At 42.6% G+C, this 19,123-nt stretch overlaps 1 protein-coding gene across 1 annotated transcript in view; it reads right to left on the bottom strand.

Moving 5' to 3' along the window:
* w (eye pigment precursor family transporter white) overlaps positions 1 to 19,123 on the bottom strand; it is a 167,880-nt gene that overhangs the window by 22,030 nt on the left and 126,727 nt on the right. The window contains exons 3-7 of the mRNA XM_071586895.1: positions 13,318 to 13,562; positions 11,362 to 11,433; positions 6,906 to 7,004; positions 4,981 to 5,219; positions 3,560 to 3,911 (exon numbers count right to left, since the gene is read on the bottom strand). Coding sequence (XP_071442996.1) covers positions 3,560 to 3,911; positions 4,981 to 5,219; positions 6,906 to 7,004; positions 11,362 to 11,433; positions 13,318 to 13,562 — 1,007 coding nt within the window. The remainder of the gene's footprint in view (positions 1 to 3,559; positions 3,912 to 4,980; positions 5,220 to 6,905; positions 7,005 to 11,361; positions 11,434 to 13,317; positions 13,563 to 19,123) is intronic.

Here is a 19,123-nt window from a genome sequence, read left to right as displayed (position 1 = left end):
GTTACACTTCATGGTTTTCACCGAAGAAATGGTCCAGAGCATGCTCACAAAGGGACATGGACATTCTAGAAGGCAACCTCTCAGTCAGAATCCCAACAATAGTGTCACTGATATTTTGTTTCGGTTCCCTTTGAAACCCCATGCTCGACATCTACATAAATACCCCTTGAGCCACCGAAAAGGTGTGTGGCAGGGAGTACAAGCACCAGGTGGGAAGGGTAGGTGATAAGGGAGGACATAAGAGAGAACGCATACGCTCTGCTAATCGTATTCACTCAGAATGGAGGTATAATGAGACAGCATACTTTGGCAAAGCAATCAGCGAAACCTTCATTTTCTTCCAAATTTCTCTAACAGTGACTTTGTGCTCCAATTGGATTCCCTTGAAGATCCCTAACTATTTTCACATTTCATGGAAGATACAGTTTTCCAGACAGAAAAACCAGTAATGGATTTGGGATGCGATCTAGATATTCAGATAATGTGAGGACATCTGGTGGTAGTGTTTAAATATGCTCAACATTGCTATAACCGAAGTCACATGCATGCATTCAAAATTCTGCTTCTGACTACAGATATGCTGATATTGTCGACTTATTATATGCAGTCATAACAACGATAAATTCTAATGAAGGACAATTACCCTTGCTTTCTTCTTCAAGTAAATTTCGAACTGGCTACTCTTACGCCTTGCAACATGGTCTCACTTTTCTCAAAGACACTTCTGGGTGCCTTTCAGATAGAACACTCAGTACACTTGCTCCCTCGCTACGGTTGTAGTATGTGGAGCACATATAGGTACAAGGCTTGTATAAAAAGTAACGGTAACAATTTTTTCCTTGACGTGTTCTTTAAGTGCTGAATTCAGACCGTGTCGGTTAAGTGTGCGCATACTCGCAAAGATCGTAATTGGTATTGGCATAGGATGACAGTGCACACACTATTATCCCTGGACATTTGGCGATGTGAAAGATCTGCTTTGCACTCGTCCCTATTGTCTTGAAGGGCGAGCAAGAGCAGTATGGAATGTCTATTTGTGAAGACCTTGCGCAACGACACCCTCACAATTTTCCAACCAACCCCCTCACAGTCTCGACTCATCACTGGCAGATAAATATTCCTATTAAAGTGACATCCACCATCCATCAAAGGACGTCACCAACGGACCCTAAGTGCCGCCAAAGAAGCTTGCATGTGTACACTTAAGGACCTTCCGGAATCCGCCGACCAGGGAGCCTTCGAGTCGTGGAAAAGCCGCTGGCAAAATTGTGTTGACGCTCAAGGGATGTAATTTGAAGAATTTAGAGGCATATTAGTAATATCTTAAAAACATGTATATCCATTTTTAAAGAAACCTTTCCCGATACTTTTCATACAAATCATGCACTTTCACGTTCCGACAGCGTTTCACTGAAAGAATGTTTCCTCGTAGCTAGCTCTCTATTTCACTACTAGGAGGCAATTGTCATGCGAAAACCTCGGAAGAATTTGCTCTCCTTGTTTACCAATAGAATATAATGAGCATACTATTTGCCCACATATTTCCTGATTTCTAAAACAAAGTGACCCATAATACTCCTTTTTATTTCTTGTCTTCTTGATTTCTTTCTTCCTCGTCTAAAATAGCGATTATAGCAGTCAAATCAGAGTCGATGGATTAAAAAGAAATATTGCGGCAAACGTTAAGCACTGGCCGTGGTCAAGAACTCTCGGCTACCACGGCCGCTGGAATCATTATGGTAAGAAATTAAAGTCATTACAGAAATATTAGAGTTATTCTATTTAAAAGCCAGGACAAAATTAAGGGCTGCGTAGACTTTAAGTATATTTGTAGGTAAATGTCTATGTAGGTTGATAGTAAATATATCTGCATGGGTGTAAAAAAAGTAAAAAAAGGCCTTTCATGACTATACATACGCCTCTGAGGGTGTAGATTGGCATGAATAAGTTGATTTGGCATGTGGTTTTATCCACTTTTGCTGGTGGTGACTTAACACCCCCCGCCACGCGCCATTGAGGTGGCTTGCGGCGTATTACGTAGATGTTGGATCCCCAGCGTGATTGCCCCTGGACCACGTGTCTTGCAACGAGGCGGGATAGATATTATCGATAGGGTAACGTAAGCACGTCTCAAGCTGCAAGATGGCCCTGCCTTCATAGTGGAATAAACCCCGAGGTACTCTAAGAATTCCACCAAGGCATCTATGAATATAACTATCCATTGCAGCGGTAACTTCTACTTCATCGTCATTTTTCCGGAAATACGTCCTTCCAAAAAATGGCAACTCTCACTGGTGCTGCTCATAAGTTATTAGTGGTCAGAGAAACATCGCATTTATTATTTTTAATAAAATATTATAAAGGACGTCGGTATTTTTCGTTTCATCAATTTCTTACACAAGTATTTCCTTCCTCAATGTCAACATTCACATCCAAAATAACAAATTTAACATTCAGTTCACATTTAAAACCGACCTACAACCATCAATACGTCCACTTCAACAGCTGACACCCATCACACACCCAAAGCTCCATCCCAATCTCACTCTCAGTCCGTGGCCTCCGTCTCTACAACAGCGCTCCCTCCCAACAAATGTACATGGACCATCTACACGACTCTCTCAGGCAATGTGAGTTGAACGCGGTTTTCCTTCCGGACATTGAGGGATCCGGGTTCGAATCCCGGTCAAGGTGAATGATTATTACTCTCTGAAAATAAATATTTGCCTTGAAATACGCATTTATCAAATGAATCCGTTAAAAAGTTACTTTCGTGCCATCTCCCGTAGTTTCATGGAAAAAGAAATGTGAACTATTCAAAGTGGTCTTATCAATTCCCTTTTCTAATGTTTAATCTTCGTAATTCTTGAGAATTTCATCATTTTAGTTTTATTGAGGCCAATTTTCTCCCCGCACCTCGGGCAACGCTCACGCTAGGCGCCAAACAATTGATTGATCGCCGAATCGGATCGCGTGCAGTGTAGAGGAGCTAGACTTGTAAAACGTTATTATGATAAACTTAGTAGTGTATCCAAAATATAAGAGCAGCTAGGCTGGGAATCACTCACGGAGCGGTGGTTAACTGACAGATATAAACTCTTGCATACATTAAATGGATACCTCTTTAGCGATGATGATATGAAAAATGAATTACTACCCCCATCGTACGACGGTAGGAGAGATCATGCCGGTAAAATTAGAGAGATCAAGTGTCGAATAGATAGATTTAAGATGTCATTTTTTCCGCGAACGATATGGGGTCATAATAACATTGTCCGACTGCGGTAGGGTCACGTTCGGATAAAAATTAGTTGGTGTGTATTCAGCCCCTGCCACAAACCCTAGCCGGGTCTTGCAGGATACTAAATACAGAAACACAAAAAAATAGTCCCTACGATGGTCATCATTCTTAACTCGACTCGTTCGCGAGCGCTAGCCTAGATTACACGTTATGTATCGGCCAGGTTAACGCAAACTATACGCAACCTCCTAAGTCTTCATCCCTTCCCATTCATGGATTTCCTCCCCGAGAGGAGCCGAAGACTGCCGCACCACTCACCAGCGTCTGCAGCACGCGCACTTTCATGAGGATGGGCTCCTTGATCATGCTGAGCCAGGACCTCCAGAAGACGGCCCTGAACTGCGCGCACCAGCCAGCCTTGTAGGGGGAGCGCTTCTCTCCCAGGAAGTCGTCAATGTCTTCTCCGATGACCATGAGGCCTCCGCCGTCCTTGATGGTGGCGGCGGCCGACGCCTCCTTCTCCAGGCTCACGCCCGCCTCGGAGGCGGAGAACGTGTCGCAGATCATGTCGATGGCCTGGCGGCAGGAGTCCTCGCGGCTCGGCACCACGGCCAGCAGCTGCACGAAGAAGTCCGCCGGGTTGTAGTTGCTGGGACAGGGCGCGCCGAGCCTGCAGGGCGACACTGGGGTGAGGGGTGTGCGTCGCCAAGGGGGGTAGTCGCGGAGGGAGGGGGGTTCGGGGGACTAATAATTATGGATGGGAGGTGGTTTGCGGAAATGTAACCCTTTTGGGTTGAGTGCTAGAGGTTCGGATTCTTGGGACAACTGAGCGCGATGGAAATTGTTGCGCGTATGGAGCCAGAATGTTGACCAGGTGGCACATTGCTAGATCCAGAATACTTGCGGTTTGAGACTCCGGCGAAGGTTTATGATGTCGGTGAGGATGGTAGTGAAACGTGAATGAGAAGAGAGGTCACTCTCGAAAATGCAAGATTCACCTGAACTGTATGCAGTCTATGTAGTAGGGGTTTATGTATTATTTATTGTTCGGAAGAGCAATTGGAGGAATTTACGGCTCACGAGGTCGGGGGTTGAGGGCGTTTTCAGCGCATTCATGGAAAACCCATACCCTTAGTGTCGGTGGTTCAGGGTAGAAAAGGAACGCGAGGTCAGGATTGAAGATGTGCCTCATTTGAGGGGAAAGAGGTTTGGTAACACCATCTTTACTAGTAAACTGCAAAGAACAATGATAATTGTATCCATGTGTTCGTGTGTGTGTGTATATATATGTATATATATATATATATAATTATATATATATATAAATACATATATGTATATATCCTATTTATGTTAATGTATCTATTCACACTCTATACACTATGTGAGTGTAGCCACAGGTGTAAAAGTCTGCACAAATATAAAAAAGAGAACACTGGCAATTTTTTCTTTGAATACAAGCATTGCATACGTCTACTATTATACTGTACATGTATTATATAATTGTTTTGTTAAAATACTTGTATTTCGGTCGGACAACCAACTTTCTCGCCGGTTGGATGATGTCATGAGACTCGTTAATTCCTGTGAAAAGGTGATTGCGTGGACATATTATAACACAATTAAATCTGTGTGTATTAATTTATAAAGATTTACTAGCGTTAAAATATTTTTTAAAATTTGAACAAAACAATTAAAAGGAAAAAAACGGAGTGACTCCGGGGTGGGGTGTGACTCACTCCTGGAAGAAGGTGCAGGCGTCCCTGGTGGTGCCCTGGAAGGCGACCCTGCCCTCGGCCATGAGGAGCACCTTGTCGAAGAGGGCGAACACCTCGGAGGAGGGCTGGTGGATGGTGCAGACCACCGTCTTGCCCTTGCGCGCCATCCCCTTGAGGACGCTGACCACGTTGTAGGCCATGAACGAATCCAGGCCGGAGGTGGGCTCATCGCAGAACATTAGCGGCGGGTCCGTCAGCACCTAGCGCGAGCAAACGACCCCGGGGGGGGGGGAACCATCAATAAGGGGGCGCAAAAAAGGGGGGAGAAGGTTGAAGGCATTTAAAGGGCGAATTTCTCCTGCTTTGCATCTAAAGGAAATTCGGCAATCGGGAGGGCCGAGAACCTCCCCCTTCTTCATTTTCAAACTAGAGATACTTGGTCGAATTTAGAATATCTCTTGCGCTATGTTGATTGATTAGAGTCATTTATGCAATAATAAGGAGAATTATGAGTTTAATTAGTAATGAGACTAATTCACTTAAGAAAATCAGTTTTACTATGCTGTGCATGTAATGTTTCTCACTAACACCGTAATGAGTGTATTACTGTCAAGAGCAAAGGATGACAGCACGTCGAGTACATGAAATACTTTGCATGCGTATTTCATTAAGGTTTTACACAGGCGCTTAAAAATAATTAACATATATATATATATATATATATATATATATATATATATATATATATATATACAAATATATATAACGAAAATGAAAGTCTCACGGATGTGAATAGCAATGTACACCAAGATAGGATGGGAGAGAAGAAACTCAAGTTCATCCTCTCCATTGAGAAAGGTGCTTTTGCCACCGAAAACTCGGAATACGTGTGAGTTTCATTTGCGTGCTTCTCTGTGTTATTATTCCCTTGTGCTATCTTGGCGCACATTATATATATATATACACATATATTGTATGTATATGTCTATATATATGTCTGTATATATTAATATATACATAAATAAATATATATATTTGTATATATATACATGTGTGTATATGTGTATATAAATAAATAAATAAATATATATATATACATATACATATATATATATATATATATTTATTTATTTATATACACATATACACACATGTATATATATATATACAAATATATATATTTATTTATGTATATATTAATATATACAGACATATATATAGACATATACATACAATATATGTGTATATATATATATATATATATATATATATATATATATATATATATATATATATATATATATATATATATAATATGCGCCAAGATAGCACAAGGGAATAATAACACAGAGAAGCACGCAAATGAAACTCACACGTATTCCGAGTTTTCAGTGGCAAAAGCACCTTTCTCAATGGAGAGGATGAACTTGAGTTTCTTCTCTCCCATTTATGGTTATGGGAGTCTCCCATCTGGGTTATGGTTTCCCAGAAAGACCTGGTACCCGAAAAATCACTTTAGCTTGGGTGGAACTGCAGGTGCCCAGAGTACCTTGCCCGGGAATCGAACCGAGGACCCTCCTGTCAGCATTCCAACGCTCTACCCCCTGGACTGCCGCGACCTACTCTATATATATATTATATATATATATATATATATTACTATAAGTATATATATATTAATATAAGTATATATATGTATATATACACATTTATACACATAAAAATACCCAATACCCAGGAGAATAACAGATAACTGTCACGTCAAGAAAATGTGTGATTTACTTTCTAATTAATTCTTTTGTTTTATATACTGGTATTTTTTGAAAGAATAGCTGACGAAGTGAAAAGTAATATGCAAATACATCTCGCCAATAAATGAATACAGCAGGCACTTGTGCTCGGAGGCATCGCTGGGGCAGAGCAAGAGAGCGTTGACTCGGGCTCACCTCGGAAGCGAAGGACAGCCTCTTCATCTCGCCGCCGGAGATGCCCTTGATGCGGCCGGGGACACCGATCAGCGTGTCCTGGCACTTGGTCAGCGCCAACTGGTTGCAAGCGATGTACGGGCGGCGGAGGGTGGTGATGACGGGGGGAAGAAAAGACAGAGTTGAGTTTGGGGGAAAGAGGGCGAGGATTTGCCCGCTGACAATTAGAGCATGGGGTCAATGTTCAGTGCATGTGCGAATTCATCGGCTCTCAGGCACACCTCACCAAATGACAACGGGGAATGGGCGTTCGGGAACACATTGGGAATGCTCGTTGCGAACTAGTCGTGCGGTGGAATTCAACCCCGGTACTTTATAAACGCACATATGATTTATTCATGTATTGCCTACAATATTTATGTAAGTGTATGCAGAACTACCCTTTACGCCTATTTAAGTTCTAATGTGCTTGATTTTTTAACTATGAGTTCTTCTCACTGCTCGACAACTGTATCCTGCGCTATGCAATACATTTAATTTTGAAAATGAGGTTTATCAGGTATTCACTAGCTTTAATACAAATTAAATTTTTCCAATCAATTAGGACAGATTAATATTCCCTAGCTTGTGGTTTCCAAAGGAGCGTGTGCGTACCACAGGGATCCTAGTAGGGTCATCCATGCAAGATAGGTAAAGCTAGGAGAATAGGAGCTCGACGAAAGGTAGTCCACGCAGCGTCTGTTCCTCAGTGAGGCGGCTGTAAAGGCGTATGACCCCAGTGGGGCAACCGTTGAGTAATGGTGTCACGTGAAAACCACTATTAAGGAAGGCAACAGGAAACCACCTCAATTATCACTCCCAAGAACATAATGATGGACACTACAGAATATGAGTGAGTCCTGGCAACTACGGGACTCGGCCCAATCGGCCGTGTGTCGTGCCCGGCAGCGGAGAGGGCAAGGCTTCCGCGGTCGTCATCCCACGAAACCCTTGCAAGGGAAAACCGACAGCAGCAGGACAGAAGACCCAGGAGAAGAAGACCGAATTAGTAAGAATAGGAACGTGGAATGTTAGGACAATGATGAGGACAGGGAAATTGGAGAATGTTAAGCGAGAGATAGGGGAAATAAAGACATTTCTGGTTGATGCGAGGTGAGATGGAAGGATAGCGGGGATTATTGGAATAATAGTTATACAGTAATATTTACACAGCGAAGCGGACGATGGCCAACGAGGACTTGCAATAATTTTGAATAAAAGCGGAACTGACGAACTGGATATTGTTTAGGTATACATACCACCTAGTAATCATGGGGAGGAAGAAGAGGGTTTTTAATTGGTTAGAGGGTATAATCGCGTGTGCTTCTGCAGGGAAGCATTTGATAGTGATGGGGTATTTGAATGTGACGGTAGGCGGAGGAAGAGATGGTGATGAGGTGGAGGACTACGCTTTAGGCACGAGGAATGACCGCGGAGAGAAAGCAATTGAGTTCTGCAGGAGACAGGGGTTAGTCATCACCAACACTTGGTTTAGACATCGCAAAAGGCGCAGGTGTACATGGAAAATACCATGTTGGCTCAGAAAGGTATCAGTTAGACTAATTAATTGTTAAACACATATTTAGGAACAGCGTGATCCATCCGCACGATTTCCCAAGAGCTGATGAAGATTCAGGACATATTGTAGTAAGAGAAGTGAAACCGAAGATTTCAAATGATAAAACTGAGAAGACGGTTTAGAAAATGGAATGTGAAAGCATTAACTGGATTGTGAAGGAAGAAATATCAGCAAGCTTTTGAGAAAACCATGAGTGAGGGAATTATGTTTGGCGCTATGGAGGAAAAAATGGGAATACATCAAAAAAGGGATATTGAAAGCTGGAAACGAAACTATAAGAACTTTTAACAGGAAAAGGACAAGGAAACCATGGACTACAAACCAGTTGTTTAGAAAGACCAAATAGAGACGGAAATGGAAGAAAATACAGAGTTCGGTGGAAGGAAGTAAAAAGAATTGAATGGTAAACTGAGGCGGGAAACTAATAAATCGAAAGATGCGTGCTGGAAGACGCAGTGTGAGGGCATTGGCAGGTTTACAAAAGAAAGGTAGAATTATTGTACTGTACTGGAAGGTGAAAGCACTACCAGAGGGTAAGAAGTCAGTACATATGCCACAAATAACCCAAGAAAGTTATTAATTGAATCAGGTAAGGTTCAAGAAAGAGTGAAAATATGTATATGAACTGTATAGAAAAGAAAAAAAGCCTTTTTAAACACAGAAAGAGAATATTATGCATGTGGCGAAAGCTTATGTCAAGCATATTATACTCCATCGAGATTTGGCTAGGAAATTAATACACTCAAAGTAAAAGAACGTTGTGTAGGTGGATAAAATTCTAGCGTACCTAAGAAATCGTTTGAAAAAAACGTGGGAGGAAGATATTATATGGGCTGATTCGCAGTATTTATGAAAGATGAATTTAGCCTAAAGATTTTGCCAGGTCAGTGCTTGATTCTATTCCTAAAAAGGGGGTTTGGCAGCCATAAATGAGGGCGACAGAACAATAAATTTAATTTCACACGCAGCTAAAACGTTTCCCAGAATCATCTACAAGAGGATGGGGAGCAAGTTTAGTGACATTTTCAGGTTTACAGATATATTTTCACTGGGAAACTTAAACAATATAAATAATTATTTCAATCGAGTAATTAAAAAAATTAGAGTTCAGTGAAATATTATCTAAGGAGGACGGCTATTCCGCTCACTTGGTTAAATATTGCGAGTAATTCACGATGTAATTATTGTCACACGAATCCAAGTTGGCATATCCTAGAGTGTATTGAATACGCACAGCATCTTGTTTTCACACTGACAATGACTTCCCAAAATGGAGATTAATATGATTATCCAATCCCCTAAGGAATGCAGGGAAGCATGCATTTTTAACATCCGCGCTCTGATTCGTATTGAGAGAAAGACAGCACCTATGAAGCAATCATAATTCAGTTTGAGCTCAACCTCACGTTACGCCCGTTTGCCTCGTATGAAAGTTAATTTTAACTTAACCTAAATACTACTCATAGTCGAACCCACTCTTACAGCACGAATAATATTTTGATTTATTATACATTTAGGTGTTGTGAATTAATTATAAACTGGATGCGCAAATGATATTCAGCCAAATATTTGTTGTAGACACAGCTTTTTTTCAATCAAACAGCTCTACTTAAAACAAACATGTGCAAAACCGTAATCATCAGATTATAAGCTATACGCTATAAAAAAGACAGATAATCAGTGTATTTTACTGATTTGCAATATTTGATCAATGTTTTACTTTTTAAGATAATGTGAAATATTATCACTCAAACACTTAGTTTCAACAGAGGGTGTAATACGAGGGTCATCCGGAAAGTAGTACCCGTTCGTGAAATAAAGACACAAAAGTAAATATTAACAAACATAAAAAATTTTATTTGAAAGAGGATACTTTAAACTACTTCTCAACATAATCTCCAAGCAAATTAAGGCATTTGTCATAACGTGTGACAAGTTTCTGTATTCCTGCTGCATAGTCCTTCGCCGCCAGCTCATTGAGATACAGGGTCACTCCTTCTTTAAGTTCTTCATCGCTGTCAAATCTTTTTCCTGCCAAAAAGTCATTCATTCATGAACAATTGTTCGAGAAACATTGGGAAAATGCTCACAGATGTCATCAATTGTGACGCGCCGATCGTTCCTCACGAATTCGTCAACTGAGCTCACCAGTTGGTCTGTAATGACAGACGGTCTCCCCGAACACTCATCGTCGTGTGTGTTCCCCCTCCCCATGTTGAAGTTGCGACACCACCGCCGAACAGACGACTCGTCCATTACATTGTCTCCATACACCTCCTTTAATTGGCGATGAATATCACATGAGCGAACGTTTCTTGCATTGAGGAATTTAATCACTGCCCTCACTTCACAACTGGCGGCGTTCTCAATTTTTTTAAACATTGTAAACAATCACAGAAACAACACAGGCAATGCTAGCGTCACGCAACTTGGCTCAGAGAAGGCAGACAAGCCACTGAAGCTATCTGACCTCGTCCAGCGGCTACTCGCGTCGTCAGCACTTCATGCGGCACGAACGGGTACTACTTTCCGGATGACCCTCGTATTTTTATCAAATGTTCCTTTATCCTTAAATTTTGGGCTAATTTTTATTCTCCAACTATATTCTCAACACCGTCCATGACGCAGTTTATGACAGAGCCCACTTTGAACTCTCCCGACCATAGGGAAGATTTTTGGCTACCTAAAATTCATTTGAATGAATGAAATAACCATCACTATTAGGACAATTCGCTATTTAGTATTATAAATGTCTGTGTCAAAGTACTGTGTCACAATTTTTCTTAAGAGTTGTGCTAAAAGTAACGCCTCGTGGCCACTCTAAGTGGCCATTTTAAGTTAGCTGCAAAGTTAACTTACCTCGGAGATGACTTCCTCCACCCGCTGCATCCTGTGCTTGTACGGGATTCCCTTGTCCATTCTGACGAGGGCCTGAGCAAGGAGGAAAATTATGTGAACAAGTACTCCAAAATTAGCACTCAATATATGGGATCAGGGACACTAGGTAAATTAAGGCAAAAATAAAGAGTGCAGATTGGCTACGCACTAAAACAGTGGGATGTTATGACTCTGAAGCTAAATGCAGTTGGCGACCTCATATGAGGGGCAGTCAAATGAAAGCCGAACAACTGCCATAACAAAAACACACAATGTTCGCTCGTAATGTACCAATACCGTAGTTACGTATCGACACTGCCATCGCTGTGGCAGGAGGAGGACTGCATAGTCGTATAACCCGCAGGTGCACACAGTTCTTGTTGGGGTATGTCCTTGTTGGTGCGCGGACTGGTGCCTGGTGTGTTGCTGTAGAAATGGAGAGGCAAGTAAGGAAGAGCAGAGAGGTGTGATTCGTTTTCTGGTGGCTGTGGGTGCCAGAGTAGAGAGCTGAAATTCATCATTCTTCGCTTGCTGTGGTGCTATGGTGCATGCACTGCTTGTCCTTGACGAGTGTGCACGAGTGGGAGATTCCGAGAAGGGCGCACATTACACTGCAGGGCAATGCGCACCCAGGACAGGGCCGTCGAGCTATTACCCCTGATGTGATAGGGTAGATTAATGGCCTTATCCTTGAAAACTTTAGCATCTCCCGTACAGCCCGACTGATCTTTCGCCTTGCTGTGGTCTTCACACCTTTGGCGACTCAAAGAAAGACAGCAGTCGTGGACGTCGGTTTCACTCGGACGAGGAAGTGCAAGAGTGTGTGGAGCGACCTGCCTCCATCTCCGAAAACACTGGAATTGATCGTCTCGTCTCCCAGCGGGATAAATGTATCAACATGCTTCTGGTCATTACTTTTGAATGAAACCATTCCACGGTCACGATGCAGCGGGTGTTTGGGTTTCATTTGACTGACTTTCATACAAAGTCTGTCCCAAAAGTTAAAAAACTGAGTAGATCAAAAAAATATATGGCCAGAATTGGTAAATTGATAAATTCGCTCAAAAGTCTTCGAAGTTGTCCCATTGTGCGTCCACTCACCGCTGCCAACGGGTTTTCCACGCCTCCTCGTACGCCTTCTGGACGACGGCGCCCGGAATTCTGCCAAACCCCCCCCCCCTCGCCACTGCTTGGCGTAACTCTTTGACCGAGCCGCTGTGACGTCCTTTCAGCAAGGATTTGAGAAGCGCGGAAGAAGTCTGGTAGGGCATTATCTACAAAACTTGGATTCTCACTCACATGGTCGAGATACTCTTGGCAGATCCGCGTGCTAGTTTCCTTATGTTCGTCTCAAGTCGATGCATGTCACTTTTAAGAATGCCAAGTTCGTCATAAACCATACGGGCACTTAATCTGCGATCCCTGTCGAACAAAGCCTCTTGCAAGATTTTCGTTTTTTTTTAAAGGTTGAACGGCTTCCAGAACTTTCGACGTCTTCAAAATCTTCTCTACCTTTCCGAAACAACTTGTGGAACTCAAAAGCACCCGATGTACCCATGATGTTATCACCATAAGCTGCTTTGAGCATGTCATAAGTTTTTATCCCCGTTTTGCTCAGTTTCACACAAAATTTGATAGCGCAGCGCTGTTCCAATAACTGGTTCATGACCAGTAACAAGGTGATGTTTTAGAGGTTTCGCAAATGAAGGATGCGCACTCCACAAAGACTGGGAGCTAACTGCCACCGGCTTACAGCCTTTCCTGAGACTCCCATTCCTCAAATCTAGTCAGAGAAACCACCGCCCTTCCGGCTGTCTATCCGAGAAAAAATAAGTCGCACTACTTTTGGGGCAGAGCTGGCACAAGTCGAAGGGTAGACGTGGGCTCAATGGCGGAGCCTACCTGCACCATTGCCTTCAACGCCGTCGGAGCTCTTACCTGAAACACTAGATGCTCCCGGACGGTGAGGGTGCCGATGAAGAGGTCGTCTTGCTGCACGTAGGCGGAGAGGGAGGCGAGGGCGTGGGAGGAGGCGAGGGGTGCGCCGTTGAGCGCTCTCAGTCCACCCTCGATGACCACGGCCGGCGTCGTGCGGAAGGTGAGGGCGTTCAGGAGGGTCGTCTTGCCGGCGCCGCTCGAGCCCAGGATGGCCAGGAACTCACCCGGGTACGCCACCCCGCTCACTGAAAGCAGAGGAGGAGGGGTCATCAAGGGACACTGCAACCCAAGGGGGGGGGGGGTGGACACTCCTCTCTCGCGGTCAGCCTTGCTTCGTCGCGCGGGAATTTAATAAGTGAACCTATTGAAAGATCTGATGCTTTCCCGGCGTATTAGTTGGGTGAATTCTTCTCGGATCTTCCACCGGGTCAATGTCTCCATAGCTGCCGACGTTTCGATTCCCGACTCGGTCATCGTCATCAGGGCAATCAGAAGCCCTGATGACGATGACCGAGTCGGGAATCGAAACGTCGGCAGCTATGGAGACATTGACCCGGTGGAAGACCCGAGAAGAATTCACCCAAGTGAACCTATTGCTTATGCCTACCTAATCTTTTCTTCTTTATATCTCTTTTTCGATGCAATTCGGGTACTTCCTCGTTAATTATTGTGTTTTTATCATTATTTTTATTTTAAATCAAATATAGTGTACTACACAGGGTGTCGTGAGTCGCGGTAGTCCATCGGTAGTAAACAGGGGACCCGGGTTCGATTCCCGGGCAAACCTCTCTGGGTACCCTTAACCTTAACCAAGCTATGTGATTTTTCGGGTCCCCGATCTTCTTAGGAAACCATAACCGACTCAGGGAAAGGAACCGGCCCCTTAACACCCTGCTAATGTGTGAATTTTGCACGTCATGGAGGGCTTAGCACTGGGTGAACCACACAATCACCTATCAAACCGAACTTCGGCTTGATCACTGTCTTTATACGGAGTGTTTTCATAATAAATATTGAGGTTTTAAGACTTTGTAGTGTTTATTGCAGTCCACTTAAAATTATAAGTCATATATCAAATGAAAGAGAAATTGAAAAGTTTTTCCAGCAATTGTTCAATGTGGGCACCATTTGTCACGCGGCATACAAGTACATTATACATTGGGTCGATAGCTGACTTCTTCCCAAACCTTCATCGGTGTGTAATCAGGAGTAGTTGTTCCAAACAACGGCTTGAATCCTGTTTCGTATGAAGTCAGGAGGTAGGTTAGCCGGTAGAGGACCTACGAACACTAATGATCCTTAATGAACCCCTAAAGGTAAAAATCGTATGGCGTGAAAGATCGGGGGGACGCGGAGGCCGTGGGAAATAAGATCTGTCATCAGCCAATCAACAACGTTATTTAGCAAATCGCGTTTTTAGTTATGCCAGTGAGGTGACGCACCATCTTGTTGCCAAATAAAATTCTCTACTTCAGCTTCTTCCAATTGAGGAAAGAGCCGTAGTTCTAGTATATCAAGATAAGAAACAACAGTGGCAGTTGCTTAACCGAAAAAGAAAACACCCTGCACATGTTGTAGTCAATGTGTGTGTGTGTGTGTGTGTGTGTGTGTGTGTGTGTGTGTGTGTGTGTGTGTGTGTGTGTGTGTGTGTGTGTGTATATATATATATATATATATATATATATATATATATATGTATATATATATATATAGACACTAATCAACCCGAAGATCGGTTTAGTAGGTGAAAAATCACATAGTTTGCGTGGACCTGCAGGTGCCCAGAGTGCCTTGCGCGGGAATCGAACCCGGGGCCCTCCAATCAACAGTCCAACGCTCTACCCACTGGACTACCGCGATCCACACGATACACACGCATATGTACAAAATAAACAAAAACCTGTCTTCATAATTCATGGTGAAAGTAGCGCCATTCGGAGAGAGTCATTTATTCGTAATTTACTTTTAACTGGACGGAATTTCAAGCGCTGTATGACTCAAAAAATAATCCCGCCAATGTTAAATGAAAAATTTTAAGCTCCGATGATTACAAATTATAGCACACACACAGAGAAAGAAAAAATACGTAAGGTCGAAAAAAGAATGGGTCGAGTTTTACCATTCAGCTCTTTCATGCAGTTTCAATGCAACCCTGTGAAAGAGGTACATTTCTTTTGATTCAGTACCTAATTATTGTCAGGGACCTGGAATTGAATTTGAGGGTACCAGGATGGTGAGAATTCTTATTTACTGCCTTACGACTCCGAAGGTCCGGGTTCGATTGCCGGCAGTGGCAGGATTCTTTTAGTGGTAACCCGGTCCCAACTCGAAGACCCAACGAGCGTCTTCAGGTCGAAGACCAGAAGACGCTCGCTGAAACACGGGCGAAACTGTTGTCAGAAAAACAATCTACGCGGTGATATCCCGAGAATGGAGAGTCTTTCATCTGAACGCCGCGAAAATCTACGATCCCATACTTCGATATAGTATACACATGTATATTCATATATGTACATACGACTACAATCGGAATTATAGAGAATTCATGTGAACGATATATATATATATATATATATATATATATATATATATATATATATAATAAATTGGACAGCAACAAACAATATAGAAACATAAAAAGAACACTGACACGTTATTTCTTGATCATTTCGACGGAATTCTGCTCCATCTTCATCGGAAGATAGAGAAGTGAAACACAAATGAAAGTGTAATATATATATATATAATATATATATATAAAATATATATATAATATATATATATTATATATAATATATATATATATATATATATATATATATATATTACACTTTCATGTGACTATTGTGGAAAAATTCCGGTGGCATGTATATTCTTCCAAATTTTTTGATTTTCATAGTTGGGAGTAAAAATTTATGGATTTTCTGCGCACATTTTTTTTCTTCTTTTGCTACTTACAGGAAGAATGTAGGTAGACTCTGTAGAACCTGTATGTAGAATCTGCGTCGTCTTAAAGGAGCGAAATCCTGTGCCGTTTTGTCTTTCAGTGTCATCAATTTGTGGTCTATTGTACGGTGGCGTTTATACTAATTGTTAGAGTTACAACTATTGTTAATAATAACAAATTTTAAATCAGAGTTCGTCCGCCGACTGAACTCATCCCTGTGCGTTTGACATTTCCATGCGAGACGCCGCCATCGACTCGGCACCTGCTTCCCCGTCCCTGAGGATGCATGTCGAGTCCGTCGCAGATAATCCTGTCACTGTGTGCACGAGCATCCGGGGGAGTCATTCTTGCCTCACGGGCCAGAAGCCGGCTGTCGGGAAGCAAGCCTCATGCCACGCCCCTCGATCATCTCGCGTGATTGTTTAATGAGCACGTGATCGGCCCTAGTTGAGAGGAACAAAGATGAGAGGGAGGTGGAAAAACAGACGAAATATCGAGATCGGTGGAGTCAAAAGGTTCACTGGCGAACGGCATCGAAGGCACGCCGCAGTGCATGCACTTTCGACAGGAGCGTCCGTATTCCGCGGGGACCTTCGTCTGCGGATGACCCGACGGTGGCCACCCATCCGGCGGAGGATATTTCTGCCACTACGCAAATAGAACAAATATCTTCTAATGTCTTGGTAAGCACGAAAACAGCGGCGGTACTCAATGTTTACCGGAGCTGGGAGGAGAAGTCATCAGAGATCAGACGAAGTGCATCGCGCTGCCTCCCGGATCTCTGTCTCCAGGTCCCATCGCCTCCCTTCCCACGTACTCCACACATATGTACACGCACACACCTACGCACGCCATCCGCACGAATTGCGTGCGAAACATACTCGTACGACAGGATTATCGTGCAACCTAGAGGACGCCAATTAGCCTCTCCGAAACCGGTCCTTTAAATGAAGTCGCCCGCCGAGTGCGGCAAACCCTGCCCCCCCTCCCCCCCGCTCCCTCCACCTGTCACTTTCCCCTCCCCCCTAACCCCTGTTGTTTCCTCCCTCCCTCTCCATCTATCCGGGGCGAACCGCCGCCGCATTCCGACTCATTTCCACGCCGGAGCAGCGGGTAGGGCAATGAACATCATGCCCTCTCGTTAAAAAAGAAAGTAGAAGTAGTAGTATTTATTGGCGGAGGCGACCGACAGCTGAGGTCATTTGCGCCATTAGGGATGGACAAGAAAGGATGAAGGGTGGAAAGGAAAACCCGGCGTCGGCATTAGCATACTATTAGTATGAAAAACCCAGACATGAAATTTGGCACAGTATGACTTGTAAGAAAACCAAGATGCGTGAGATTGTGCTATTTTGCCTTAAGTATAACAACGACCAATTATTTAAAATGGTGCAATGAAATTTGATAATTGTAGTGACATTTGAAGTTGGTAAATTAAAAGCTTGATAAAACTAGTAATTGTATTGCTCGTCTATTGTGTAAATAAAATTGTATGTAATTGCTATTTTAAGTTAACGTGTACTATTTTGCCTCGTGTACGATCAAAGGAAAAAAAAATCTTGTATGACTCTGTAAACTGAAGTGTTATCATAGAATAATATATTTATTTCTTATAATAATTATTATCTCTAATTGTACTAAATTTGGGTTGTACATTACTTCTGTAATTTAATGCTACTGTATCATCTTGTTTGATATTTCCTTTTCTCATATTGTGTAATTGATGTTAATTATATCAGAACACAAAAGGGGGATTAAGCGAGAGCAGGAACCCCCTCAACATATCATGCTATTTTTCTGTATGCTATTTTTTTTGTATTTGCTTCCGCAATAAAAAAGGAAAGTTGTGATTGAGGAAACTCCTTCACCACCTTTCCTTATTATTATTTTATTTTATTTTTATTAGCATACTCTTAACGAAAGGCGCCAAGGGGTACGCAGCTTAACGTCCCATCCGACGTACTCACTCAAAGTAAACTCCACAAAGCACCTCAAGTAGGGATCGGGATGCCACTGAGAAATATTCGACACCACCGGGATTTGAACCCGGGCCGTCTGAAAGATGAGAAGCCAGTACGTTAGCCACCGCACCATCTCGATCCCCAAAAAATAAACTAATTTGATATGAAGTGAGCGAGGAAAATGCGTGGAGTCAAATTTTGGCTGTCAAACGACCGCATTCTAGAAATATGTTACTAATTAAAAACAAAATGCCCTCGGTAGCGTCAAAACACGGCGTCATTCGGGATCCCATTGGATGACATGATACGATATGGTACTGCTGTTGTTGCTAGGCGATATTTCTACGCAAAGATGAGATTTGATTAAGCATATTTGGCGAAATAAGTGCATTTATCTTGATCATGGGAAACAATAAACAGTGTTTATTTAATTTTTTCATTTCGCCCATTTTGGATGGTGACGAGTGAAGGGTTGACGAAAGATGAAGGCCTCTTCAGCACCATTTTTCACCAGCACATCAACTCCGGAAGAGGTTTTCGTTTACGTTCTAATGCATGAAGGAATCAGACATAACTAGTGCAGAGAAATGTGGAAATACGGTATGGCATCGCATATTTTGGTGCTATAATTCAGCCAAAGCAACAGGCTACGTCTGTCTTTCCGTGGCAACCTGACTACGATGAAATACGATGAAGTCAAGCCAATGCGAAGCTTGGGGTATTTTTTTGATAATATTTTTGGTTGGAATATAAATTTTGGCTTCTACTAGATTTGGGATTATAAGACAACTTTCCATGATAGAGAATACACGCCAGGAATAAATTGTATGCACGTCCACTGGTGAGTCACCATAATTTGTGGACCGACGCGAATGCTATACTTCTGCGATATTAATTT

Source organism: Hetaerina americana, unplaced genomic scaffold (genome assembly GCF_022747635.1).
Source record: "Hetaerina americana unplaced genomic scaffold, ioHetAmer1.1.p SCAF_27, whole genome shotgun sequence".
NCBI lineage: Eukaryota > Metazoa > Arthropoda > Insecta > Odonata > Calopterygidae > Hetaerina > Hetaerina americana.
The sequence above is the reverse complement of the archived record's forward strand: the minus strand, read 5'-3'. Positions and strand labels throughout refer to the sequence as shown.